Source organism: Phyllopteryx taeniolatus, chromosome 11 (genome assembly GCF_024500385.1).
Source record: "Phyllopteryx taeniolatus isolate TA_2022b chromosome 11, UOR_Ptae_1.2, whole genome shotgun sequence".
In the NCBI taxonomy this organism is placed as follows: domain Eukaryota; kingdom Metazoa; phylum Chordata; class Actinopteri; order Syngnathiformes; family Syngnathidae; genus Phyllopteryx; species Phyllopteryx taeniolatus.
The window spans coordinates 5,401,278-5,414,801 of record NC_084512.1 but is presented as its reverse complement, the minus strand read 5'-3'; the positions used below and the strand labels follow the sequence as shown (position 1 = coordinate 5,414,801).

At 41.3% G+C, this 13,524-nt stretch overlaps 1 protein-coding gene across 2 annotated transcripts in view; it reads right to left on the bottom strand.

Moving 5' to 3' along the window:
* dntt (deoxynucleotidyltransferase, terminal) overlaps nucleotides 1–13,524 on the bottom strand; it is a 134,055-nt gene that overhangs the window by 91,416 nt on the left and 29,115 nt on the right. For both annotated transcript variants that reach the window (XM_061790168.1, XM_061790169.1), the window contains exons 5-7: nucleotides 11,453–11,524; nucleotides 11,116–11,239; nucleotides 7,634–7,766 (exon numbers count right to left, since the gene is read on the bottom strand). In XM_061790168.1, the coding sequence (XP_061646152.1) occupies nucleotides 7,634–7,766; nucleotides 11,116–11,239; nucleotides 11,453–11,524 (329 nt within the window). The remainder of the gene's footprint in view (nucleotides 1–7,633; nucleotides 7,767–11,115; nucleotides 11,240–11,452; nucleotides 11,525–13,524) is intronic.

Genomic DNA, 13,524 nt, shown 5'->3' with positions numbered 1-13,524 from the left:
AACATGCATTAATTGGAGACTCTAAATTCCCCGTAGGCATGACTGTGAGTGCGTATGGTTGTTTGTTTCGATGTGCCCTGTGATTGGCTGGCAACCAGTTCAGGGTGTACCCCGCCTCCTGCCCGATGACAGCTGGGATAGGCTCCAGCACGCCCGCGACCCTAGTGAGGAGAAGCGGCTCAGAAAATGGATGGATGGATGGCATTCTTTTTCCTCTTCATTTTCCTTGAAATCGGCCCCTATTTTGAAATGGGCGGCTCGCTGTTCTTCCACCACTGTTGACAGTTGGCTGAACTAATCAGACCTTAATACCTGGACGCCTCTTCTCACTGTAGTAAATAATTTAAGCGATAAAATGCATGTGTACCATTAATGCACTATACTTTACCTTAATTAACCTTGACTGCATCAGTAATTTAAAGATAATTTTGCTTGGAAATGCCCAGGATGCCTTTTTTTAAGCTATTTTAGTTGGTCTTTAATGATTGGTAATTAAGACAGATTCATTGATATGTAAATAAGCTTTGCTCTAATTGGATCATTGTTATTCTGAATTTCGATATGGAAAACAGCTTTGCTCTGATTGGTCCTTGGTGATAGCTTGACATCTTGTGATGGCCAAGCGTTCATAGCAATGCCCCATTTGGATCCTTCAATGTGGGGTCTTACTATCATCGTGGAGTAGAATTAACCAAGCGTTGAAGTCTGGATTGTTGGCCCAATAATAGGGAATGTGACCTGAAAGGGGACATGAGTAAAAATGAAGACAGAGGGGTATTTTGAGGTTAGGCTCGTCATCCACTCCCATTCACTTGAATTGAACCTGCGCGCGACATTCATCACTCTCCCACATGTTGGTGACAAGGCCTTTAAGATTGGCTATTTCATCCAGTTAGATTATAAATTATATAGTTAAGTATTGTTAAACAACATAGGAATTATACACTGTATTTCTATGGCTTGGCAGCGGTACAGACCCGGATAGCCGTGGCCCAATGGTTAAGATCATCGCCTGCCACTGTGGGGGACCTAGGTTCAAGAACCCAACCGGACCATCTGCCAATATCCCCTGGACTCACAGCTGTGGTGTCCTTGAGTAAGGCACTGATACCCTGAAATGCGCATCAGCTGCCCCCTGCTCCAGTGTGTTCCACTAACATGTGTATGTGTTCACTGTGATGGGTAAAATGCAGAGAACAAATTTCATGTGCATGCATGCATGTTCATGACAATAAAGGTGATTCTTCTTCTTCTTCTTAAAACCCAGAAATGCTGAGTTAAATGGATGGGTACCAACCACAAAGTGGTCAGATACTTGAATAATTAGTAACTACATACGTTCCAAACACATGGAAATCTTATCCGGTCATTTTGCAACCCTTAAGCCATTTATTGCCTTTTGCATTCAATCGACAAACCGCATAGATGTCAAACTTAAACCATGTCACAGATTCATTTTGACCTATGTTATGTATAAAACAGTAGATTTGTATTTTATTTTGATAGCATGGGACCTTTTAGCATATTTATTTTGTTGTGGGTGGATTGGTCATGCCTGGAGAGTGGGCGAAGAAATGACGTGCTAAAGAGGTGACTGCATTTGGATGTGCCAACATTTTGAAAAGTGTCTGGACACATTTTGCAATTTCATGAACAGACAGGGAAGCACGAACTGAACAAGTCACATATGGTGTAAAATCTACCGCACAAAAAGTGTAATCATTTATAGTGAAATATTTCTGGCCGTATTGCGTAATGGACAACAGCGCATATCAAGACTTGTTCAGGACGCTTGTGCCTCGATATTGGATCCCTTTTGCGTAAGTACATTACACAAAAGGGAACACTGTTATTGTAATAATGATAATGTAATGTACTAATGTACTGTAATATTACTGCCAGAGCTGTGGTCACTGTAAAAAGAGCCACTCTTAAAACCAGAGTGTGTATTTATTTGTTTTTGTTTTTATACCCTCGTCATGCGTTCATAAAGCAGCCCGTTCTTTAGCCTGATACAAATTATCACTTTTTAATGGAGGCAACACCTTTCAACCTGAAGAATTAGATATGAGCTGCTATATCACGGAAATTCAGAAAATACATTTTAGAGATGATTTCATTAAAAGGATAAAATAATTAATTAAACTACACAGAGCAAACAAAAACTTAACAATAGAGGCTCAATAAATCTGATATTAAGGATGTTGCAGATCCAAAAAATAAAATAAAAATCACAACCAATTCAACAAACAGGAAGAGTCCAGTTGCATCGATTCAGCCTTTGCCGATTACCATGACCTTGATGACAGAGAATCTAAACAGACAAAGAATTTTTTTTTTTAGTAAGCACGTTGGTATGTTTTATTGATATTGTGTCAGTAAGCAAAAATCACCGAGGAAATTATGCTATTAGGCATAATTTTATTATGATAGAATAATGTATAACTTAGGAGGTAAGACTATGTGTTGAGTAAATTTACAAAATTTATTTCCACAATGGTTATATAACTTCTAAAGTAGTGATTCACTGTACACTTCTCATGAACCGAAAGGCAAACAAGTTGTTTATATAACGCTGTTATTTTTTATGTGGTTATAAGCGTGCAGGACTCCAACTCCAGCACTTTCTTTTCGGTTATCTTTGTTGGTGTCATGCGTGAGTGAATGATTATTTTGAATAAAAAAATAATAAAAAAATTTCACTTTAACCCTGCAGTATGTAACTATTTTTTAATGCAGCCCTATGGGGGGCACAAGCCAGTGCAAACTCTAGGCCGGTCCCAAGCCCGGATAAATGCAGAGGGTTGCGTCAGGAAGGGCATCCGGCTTAAAACTTTTCCAAACAAATATGAGCGTTCATCCAAAGAATTCCATACCGGATCGGTCATGGCCCGGGTTAACATTGTCCGCCACCGGTGCCGTCAACCTGCAGGGCGCCGGTGGAAATGCAGCTACTGTGGATCGAAGACGAAGGAGAGGTGGAAAGCGGGTTCTTCGGCAGAAAGAGAAGAGGAATGCAGAGAGCCTAGAATTTAATGTGGGGACTTTGTATGTTGGGACTATGATAGGAAAATCTCGGGAATTGGTTGACATGATGATTAGGAGAACGGTTGATATATTGTGTGTCCAGGAGAACAGGTGGAAAGGCAGTAAGGCTACAAGTTTAGGGGCAGAGTTTAAATTATTTTACCATGGTGTAGATGGGAAGAGAAATGGAGTTGGGGTTATTTTAAAAGAAGAGTTGGCTAAGAATGTCTTGGAGGTGAAAAGAGTATCAGATGGAGTAATGAGGCTGAAACTTGAAATTGAGGGTGTTATGTATAATGTGATTAGCGGCTATGCCCCACAGGTAGGATGTGACCTAGAGGTGAAAGAGAAATTCTGGAAGGAGCTAGACGAAGTAGTTCTGATCATCTCAGATAGAGAGAGAGAGTGGTGATTGGTGCAGATTATAATGGACGTGTTGGTGAAGGAAACAGGGGTGATGAAGAAGTGATGGATGAGTACGGCATCCAGGAAAGGAACTTGGAGGGACAGATTGTGGTAGACTTTGCAAAAAGGAAGGAAATGGCTGTAGTGAACACCTTTTTCCAGAAGAGGCAGGAACATAGGGTGACCTCCATCCATCCATCCATTTTCTGAGCCGCTTCTCCTCACTAGGGTCGCGGGCGTGCTGGAGCCTATCCCAGCTGTCATCGGGCAGGAGGCGGGGTACACCCTGAACTGGTTGCCAGCCAATCGCAGGGCACATAGAAACTAACAACCATTCGCACTCACAGTCATGCCTACGGGCAATTTAGAGTCTCCAATTAATGCATGTTTTTGGGATGTGGGAGGAAACCGGAGTGCCCGGAGAAAACCCACGCAGGCACGGGGAGAACATGCAAACTCCACACAGGCGGGGACGGGGATTGAACCCCGCACCTCAGAACTGTGAGGCTGACGCTCTAACCAGTCGGCCACCGTGCCGCCCATAGGGTGACCTCCAAGAGCGCAAGTAGAAGCACGCATGTGGATTACATCTGGTGCAGACAATATAATCTGAAGGAGGTTACCAACTGTAAGGTAGTGGTAGGGAGAATGTGGGGAGCCAGCAAAGAATGGTGGTGTGTAAGATGACTCTGGTGGTGGGGAGGAAGATTAAGAAGACAAAGGCAGAGCAGACAACTATGTGGTGGAAGCCGAGAAAGGAAGAGTGTTGTGCGGCTTTTCGAGAAGAGCTGAGACAAGCTCTCGGTGGACAGGAGGAGCTTCCAGAAGACTGGACCGCTGCAGCCAAAGTGATCAGAGAAACAGCCAGGAGAGTACTTGGTGTATCTTCTAGCAGCAAAGGAGAGAAGGAGACTTGGTGGTGGAACCTCACAGTACAGGAAATCATACAAGGAAAAAGGGTAGCTCAGAAGAAGTGGGACATTGAGATGTAACACAGGGCAAAGGTAGAGGTGGCAAAGGCCAAACAAGAGGCATATGATGACATGTATGCCAGGTTGGACACTAAATAAGGAGAAACGGATCTATACAGGTAGGCCAGACAGAGGGATAGAGATGGGAAGGATGTGCAGCAGGTTAGGGTGATTAAGGATAGAGATGGGAATGTGTTGACTGGTGCCAGTAGTGTGCTGGACAGATGGAAAGAATACTTTGAGGAGTTGATGAATGAGGAAAATGAGAGAGAAGGGAGAGTAGAAGAGGCAAGTGTGGTGGAACAGGAAGTGCTTAATAAGGGGGAAGTTAGAAAGGCATTCAAGAGGATGAAAAATGGAAAGGCAGTTGGTCATGATGACATTCCTGTGGTGGTTCTGGAACCATCTAGGAGAGGTGGCTGTGGAGGTTTTGACCAGCTTGTTCAACAGCATTCTAGCGGGTGAGAAGATGCCTGAGGAATGGAGGAAAAGTGGGCTGTTGCCCATTTTTAAGAACAAAGTTGATGTGCAGAGCTGTGGGAACTATAGAGGAATAAAGTTGATGAGCCACACAATGAAGTTATGGGAAAGAGTAGTGGAGGCTACAGTGCGAGCAACAGTATGGTTTCATGCCTAGAAAGAGTGCCACAGACTTGAGGATGTTGTTGAAAAGTACAGAGACGGTCAGAAGGAGCTACATTGTGTGTTTGTAGAGCTAGAGAAAGGAAGATTAGAAATGAGCTCATCATAGGATTAGAAATGAGCTCATCAGAGGGGCAACCAAGGTTAGATGTTTTGGAGACAAAGTTAGGGAGAGCAGACTTCGATGGTTTGGACACATCCAGAGGAGAGAGAGTGAGTATATTGATAGAAGGATGATGAGGATGGAGCTGCCAAGCAAGAGAGCTAGAGGAAGACCAATGAGAAGGTTGATGGATGTCGTGAGGGAAGACATGAGGGCAGTTGGTGCTAGACAGGAGGATGCAGGAGATAGGCTTACATGGAAAAGGATGACAGGCTGTGGTGACCCTTAACGGGACAAGCCGAAAGCAAAAGAACTGTAACTAAAAAAAAAAAAGTAATTTTCACTCAATCCACTACTAGAGGAGATGACAAAATGCTGAGTAAGCCGATGAGCTCGTCTGACATCTTGCTGTATGTTTCAATATTTGATTTTTTTATATATATTTAGTGTATGACCAATTCATTTCCACGCTGGACCACTTGGTGGCGCAACAAAAATGACGTAGCGGAAATAATGCATTTTAGCATGCAGTGGGTGGAGCATGGCCCCTTTTGTGGAAAGCTCACTAAACGTATTATTTTGGGTTTCTGGAGCAGAAAATAATCATACAACAATTACTGTGTAAAAGAAAACAATAAAAACAATAATAATTAGAGCGAACGAACAAAAACTCTTTCCAAGGACCCCTGAACTGCCCAACAAGGTGCCTGACATAAAATCCACACACCGAACAACAAATAATAAATGCAGCAATAAAACAAAATGACTCACTCAGTGTGCATTGTAATGCCTGAGATGTTTCTGTTTGATATCTTCGTTACAAATGCAGACAGGACAGGGTTTGATGATAAAAGAAAACAATAACAGCCGTCTTCCGCTTCTTGCAGAGCCCCTCTTAGCTGCTCAAAAAGGTACCTGACGTAAAATAAACAAAGTAACGTCCGAGCAATGCAAACGCAGCAATAATAGTGAATGTACAACAATAGCTTCTTCCCAAAAAGCAAGAATCTGAAGAATCTTTTTCCCCACTGGCTGCCCTTCAAAACAGAAACAAAATGTTGTAGACTGTTGTTGAATTATCACATAGAAGGGGCCATCATCTTCATGTCGAAGCGACGGTTTCTGTTGTTGCAATAATGAATTGCGGCCAAAGGGGCGACAGAACTCACATATTTAAGTTTTAAGTTACTGAATAGAGCTGAATAGACAGAACCTAATGAAATACGATGGAACAGCAAGCATTACCGGGATAGTCCCATGTTATAGTGTTTGAATGGTTCAGATTGTTGCAGTTTTTTTTAAATTAGGTTTTCAATTTACCCCTTTAGAAATGGTAATTCTCTCTCCCTCTCATCCTGTATAGTCAAGCCTGGCTGTTGAGGTAGCAGTGGAGAAGAGAGACTACATATTCGTACTACATAACATATATACACCTTACTACAATAATAACTATTAGAGAGTTGGGTTCAGGAAAATAGTAAAATACATTTTTTTCGGGGAATTCAAACAAAAATTATGAGTTGGTTGTGCTCTGCTAAAAACGTGGGGCCAGTCTCAGCCAAAAAGGCCAGGGCTGATTTTTTTTGTCCCTGTTCAGCCCAGGATGTGTCTGCAACACATATCACCTCCGTATTTAAAGTAACACTATGAATCTTATTGTCTTAACATTAACAGTGGTCAACAAATATTTTCACTTGTATGACTGTATGATCTTTGAGAAGGTTGTCATTGTACTTAAAATATCATTCATTCTCACTAGGGTCGAGGGCGTGCTGCAGCCTATCCTCGCTATCTTCAGGCGAAAGGCGGGGTGCACCCTGAACTGGTCGCAGTGCACATATAAACAAACAACCACTCACACTCACATTCACACCTACGGGCAATTTAGAGTCTTCAATTAACCTACCATGCATGTTTTTAGGATGTGGGAGGAAACCAGCGTACCTGGAGAAAACCACGCAGGCATGGGGGGAACATGCAAACTCCACATAGGCGATTTGAACCTGGGTCCTCACAACAGTGAGGCGGATGTGCTAACCAGTCTCCCACCGTGCCGCTTAGAATATCATATTACAGTAAATGTATGAGCCCCACCTCTAGGCCTGGCTATTTTTTTAAATATCATATTACAGTAAATACAGTCTATGATTATATTTTGCTCCTTATGTCATACTTGTCATACTAGTTTCATTAAAAATTTAAATCCAAACAAATCTGGGTTTGACCACCATCATGGAGTGGATATTGTTCAGCCTTCAATGTGTCATTGTACTGTACTAAAACTACTCACATACACCCAATTTGACACATACTGTGTGAGCACTTAGCAACATGAAGTAGCTCCTTAGAAAATGAAGCAGATCTTGAGGGATATTTCGCGTGCCCATCAGCATAAGCGACGTCAGTAGAACAATAGCACAAAAGAGGAATAGTTATTCTGTTTCAACCACCCATCAACAAAGAGAGGACGAGACAAGTCTTCTACCTGCGGAAGCCACCTGTCAGTGCTATGACAGCGTCCGATGTGATCAAATGGACAGCTTCGTCAATAATGTTCCCCAGGGCTTGAGCCTCCGCTTTAGTGACAACCCTTGTGATGTCTCCATAATGCAGAAAGCCTGTGGGGGGGGAAAAACATGTGGTTATTAGTCTGGGAGCCAGCCATCAATCACACCCAGTTGCTCTGGGGAAGTGGAGAGTCAGTGTGAATTAAAAGGGAGATACAATATGATATGTTGTGCTCGAAGGCAACTACTGGTGCACGTCAGTAAATGATAAACCGATGTCATTTTGGTTTAATCCATCTCAACTATTAGTTTTGTTTTTGTCACACTGTTGCATGGAAACCATTAACTGTATGAAGAACATAAACCACCCATTTCTAACATAATTATAAATATGCCTGGTCATATGAGCCATTGTTCTACCCCTTTACATGGATAATGTAGCGTAATGATAGAGTTCATCCATCCATCCATTTTCTGGACCGCTTTATCCTCACAAGGGTCGCGGGCGTGCTGGACCCTATCCCAGCTAACTTCGGGCGAGAGGTGGGACCTTGAACTGGTTGCCATCCAATCGCAGGGCACATATAAACGAACAACAATTCACGCACACATTCACACCTGATAGAGTTCAGACATCTTTTTATGTCAAAAATGCCATTATTTGTCTGCACAGAGCAGTCATTACAGTTTTGAGAATGATGGATTTGTCTATCAGTACAGTAATTTGGGAAGTGTGATCTTTTTAATCTGATGTTTTGGTTTACTACTTCCTGCAGCGCTCCATTTCATGCATCCAGCTGCATTGTGAGCAGCAAAAGAGCCAAAGAGAATCAAAATGTGCATCGTAAAAAGGTTTTAATCCCAACCTACAATGTTGAAAATTGTGATTTAGCTCTGAAATTAGAGACCTACAGTAAATGCCCCACAGGGGTAAATAAAGTTTTCTGAATCTGAATCTATCAATCTACCTCTTCTCAAAAGTTCAGAGGTTTGTGACAACAGGATGCCTTTTTTCATTTGCAGAAAATAATGAATAAATCACATCTTACCACAATGATTGCTAAAAGATGTTACATACTAACAATGGTCCTCATTCAGTTTTTTCTAACCTTTGTAATCTATAACAAGCTATACTGGATTTTTGCCATGTTCTTAAAAGATAGTAAACGTGTGAAGGTGCAAGAAAGCTGATCCTAGTTCCCATAGGGAACCAATATTTTCTAATAGTAACTGAGCTATGAATCACGGATGGTATAGTTGTTTACTCGCCCGACTGTGCAGGCAGCGTGGGTTCAGATGCCTCTCAATGACGGTGCGAATGTGAGTGTGAATGACGGTCTGACTTGATACAGTATGCCCTATGAGTGACTGGTGACGAATCCATGGTTAAGTCTGGCTGGGTGAGGCTCCAGCTCCCTGCAAAACTGAACAGAATCACTGGTATACAAATGGGTGTATGTCTGAAATTGTATTTTTAAACCCATAAAATAATTATCGTTAAAGGTAGAGTTTCAAACAAACAAACAAATACTTGTTGTCATATATGTTGAAAATGTCTTCATGACCTGACAGTAGAAAATTAGTCAAATCATCTTTTGAAAATTTACCCCTCGTTAATGCCTGTAATTTAATTTAAATAATTATTTTGGGGACAGGCGGCATGGTTAGGGTGTCTGCCTCACAGTTCTGAGGACCGGGGTTCAATCCGTGGGTTTTCTCCGGGCACTCCAGTTTCCTCCCACATCCCAAAAACATGCATGGTAAGTTAATTGAAGTCTTTAAATTGCCCATAGGTGTGAATGTGATTGCGGATGGTTGTTTGTTTGTATGTGCCCGGCGATTGGCTGGCGACCAGTTCAGGGTGTACCCTGCCTCCTGCCCGATGATAGCTGGGATAGGCTCCAGCACTCCCGCGACCCTTGTGAGGATAAGCGGCTCATAAAATTGATGGATGGATGGATTTTGGGGACAACGGGACAAGAATAACGAATCAGAGAGTGTAGTGACAGGAGCCGTGACCGAATAGTCTGTCAATCATTTGCACATGCCCACCGTGCACACGGAGGCTCGCAGGGATGTAACTCAGCCTCTCACAGAGTAGATTTATAGTTTCTTGGCCTGATTATTTAACTCTGGTTAGCAACAAAACTGAAAAAGAAGGAATTAGAACTGAAATTTGGCTAAATTAAAACATTGCTAGCAGTTTCAAAACTGCATATTGTCTTTTTAGGGTCAGTTGATTGGTAAGCAGAGTACAATGTGATGTTTTTGAGGGTGAGGGTTACTAAAATCAGCCTGGAAGGGAGTTTCCAATTCTCTAAAAATCTCCAATAACACAGAAAACAGTTGCTAGATTTGTTGCTTGTCACGAGGGGTGTGTGAAAAGTCACTAAATATAGCGACAAGCGACTATTGTTGGCAACACTGCTGTGATAGGTTAAGCAAGGTGGAAAATGTGTTACAGCACATCATGTGGTATCAATATTGCACAGTCATCCCTGTGTTGAAAAACCTTGAGAGTTCCAACTACAGGTCATCCACAGTTTGTTCTCCTCTGTCCCTCAGGTAGCCTTATTAGTGTCGCCTCACTGCTTAAAATTCAACACCTTCTCAAAATTCCTCAAGAAAATGCATCATTTTAAATTATTCTGCTGCCTAGCCCGCAAACATTAGGTTTTTTTTTTTTTTTTTTTTTAGGAAGTGTACTAACGTGGGATAACAGCTCTTGCTAACACAAGTAGACAAATACAGTACCTACATTTTCTGATTGTGGTACCTTATCTTTTAACCTGAAAAGTATTTCTTAAGATATTTGTCATTGGCTAATTTGTATTGGGTGTAATTGGGCTAGTAAAACCGATAGAATGGAAAATGCTGTTGTGAAAAGAAACTGTAATGTTGTTACTTCATGTTTCATTGTATTATTTACCTTATTACCCACAGAGACAGTATCCGCACAGTTAGTATGTGATTGTAGTAGTACGAGTCGGGAGATATTGAGACAGGATCTTAAATTTTTATACTCTTTACAGATATACTCTATCCAACCCTTTGCAATACAAAGGACAGTCTTCTTCCATGAGTAAAACAAGCAATAAAAAATAAATGCCCCAGCTGCTCTCCTACTGATTTCTAAACGCTCAGTGGTTTGAAATTTCACAGCAAGCATTCCCTTTCACAGTCACCATTGAGGTTTGCTAAAAAATATCCCTGTTGTTTACATAATTTTCTTTTTACTGTAGATTCCCTGTTGTTGTCATCTCTCAGTATAACACCCCCCTACACGTAATATGAGCCTATTGGTGGTAAAAAAAAAAAAAAAAAAAAAGTGGCATGCAGACTCCAGGATGAGTCCAACAATTTGGTCTATGACACATACTCTTGGCTCCTAACTCCAGGTGGATTTTACATTCTATAATCAGTGGAATGGAAAAGTACAGATGATGAGATGTTGACGTACCACTCTGCTGCATCCGGTTGAGCTGAATGCTGGGCTCTGCCAGAATGTCACAAAATGAGCGCAGCCCCCTGCGGTACCATTTCTCTGCCGTCTTCGGTCCAACCCCAAACACACTTGTGAACAGCTGTCAGGAAATGAGGAAAGGGCTTCATTAAGAAGCTCTTACATGACAGTTCTTTTAAGAAGGGTTTAGTTGTCGGAGTTTTGAAAAGCTATACGGATGGCCTTTAGAGAGGGCAAAATGCAAATCACTTCCAAAGTAGTTCCAAAGCACCTCAATTGAGAAAGCAAAGACAGGCTGTGTTGATGAAAATGTACTTAATTTTCATCCACTGACCTTTAAGGTCTGATACCTCTCACTCGAGAGGGCTCTCTCAACTTCAAATGCATGGCCACATTGGAGGATCTCCTGAAAAACACAAGATGACCACAATAATTGTTGTTTTAACCATGAACACTTATTTTACTGTAATTTATCATATACTCCTATTTTGCGTTTGCGATTGTCTTTCCAATCATCTAATTCCTACTGTACTGTCTCTTTTTTTTTGTATCTAGCCTAGCAGGGTAGGTTCTCAAGGGATTTCAGTTCAGTACTTGTTTTGGTGCATTCAGAGACTGGTTACTTTCCTGCAACAGTGACTAATGAATGGGAAGTAAACCCCCAAAAACATTTTCCAGAAGCTTTTCTTGAGGAATTGTTTGGCTCGTGTCTTACACAAAAAGTACAGCACTGGTTTCATTGAAATGTTGTGGAAAGTTGGGTCATGGATACAGTATGCATTCTAAGAACTCATTACATTTTTGTGCACATCAGAATAAAAATAAGACTGTAGTAGTTTATGTTCTACTGTCATCGCTAAGTCTAAAAAGACATTTCCATGACTCCTACCCTAAAGATGGTACAGTCCATTCTGGTGCTGGAAAGTTGCTGCATTGCAGTGCTGAAATGATGGCCCACGTAAGTAAATCATGTGCATTTATTTCATGTTCTTCTGGATCCAAATTTTAAAATGTCTATACTTTTAATAATGTTGAAAATGGCAATAATTTAAAAATAAAAAAGTTAGGAGTGACATTTGGACCATTTCCAACCATACAAAACCAAGTGGATGTCCGAAAATTGAGACAAAATTTCACCGAAAAAAAACAATCATCCGAAAACAAGGGCATACAAAAACTGAGGTTCCACTGTATATGTAATGATATGATGAGGTGGTTATTCATTTATATGTTTCCACATTCATAATGGCCATCTGAGGGAAACTACTGTGTACCTTCAATGCGGCCTGCAACAACAATGAGATTTAGACCCCTCATCTAAACCGTACATTACAAGAGTGAGCAGCATACATCCACCTGCCATCCTTCACCTTGACTACATATTCCTTTCACTTACACACACACACGCGTGCGAACACACACGCACGCACACACACACACACACACACAACACACACAAGAACTTACTATTCATCACAAACTGCCTCAGACCTTCACATCAGTAGGTTTTTATCTTCAGTCACTGCTGTGTGAGTGTCGCTCCAATGTTCACAACTATATCAAGCATTTTGTTTTCACTCTGTCTGCTTTCACTTTGTTTTATGTGTCATGTCATTTTCTTGTTTTTATCTATGAGCGATCTGCTCAAAGAGAAAATAAACAGTTGTGGTGGTTGAGCATCTGAATGTTATAAAGAGAAGACGTCATTCATTGCTTCTTTAATTTGGTCTTTTGTGGTACAGTCATGTTATTTTCTTTAGTCATTCCACCTCAAAGCTGACAGATCTGACAGTTTTTGAAACATGCACCAAAAGACGGACTGTATGCTGAAAGTTTAACGTGTCAACTAACCTTACATTCTCAGACAAGGCCTTTTATAAAGAGCGCAGTTGCAGTAATTTGCCTGACATCCTGACATTATCTAGTCAAGCAAGAGGAGGGAATGATGCCCAAGTGACCCAATATTACTTTTTTTCACGCCAAAAATGGTCAAAACCTATGTAATGCCCGCCTGTACATGTAAAAAGTTTTGTTACAGTGCTTGGCTGGAAACTTTTTGATATTTTGAAAGGCTGAATTAATAGTGGCACAGATAAACCAGTCAGTCAGTTTATTTGATGATACAAGCAAGAATGATATTTTCACCTTGTCTGGTATTTTAAGAAAAAAGGGCTAGCCACCTGACATTCTAATATGACAGCAATTGTCCACACGGCCCCCAGTTAACGGCCTAGTACACAAAACATGCTAAGTTCCATGTAGGGATGAAAGAGTTTACAGTATACTGATAAACGGTGATTAAAATGTTAATGTGTGTGCACAGCATGTTTCACCGAAACCAATGTTTCCCAACCTGTATTGAACCAAGGCACACATTTAACATTAGAAAATTTTCACTGCACACCA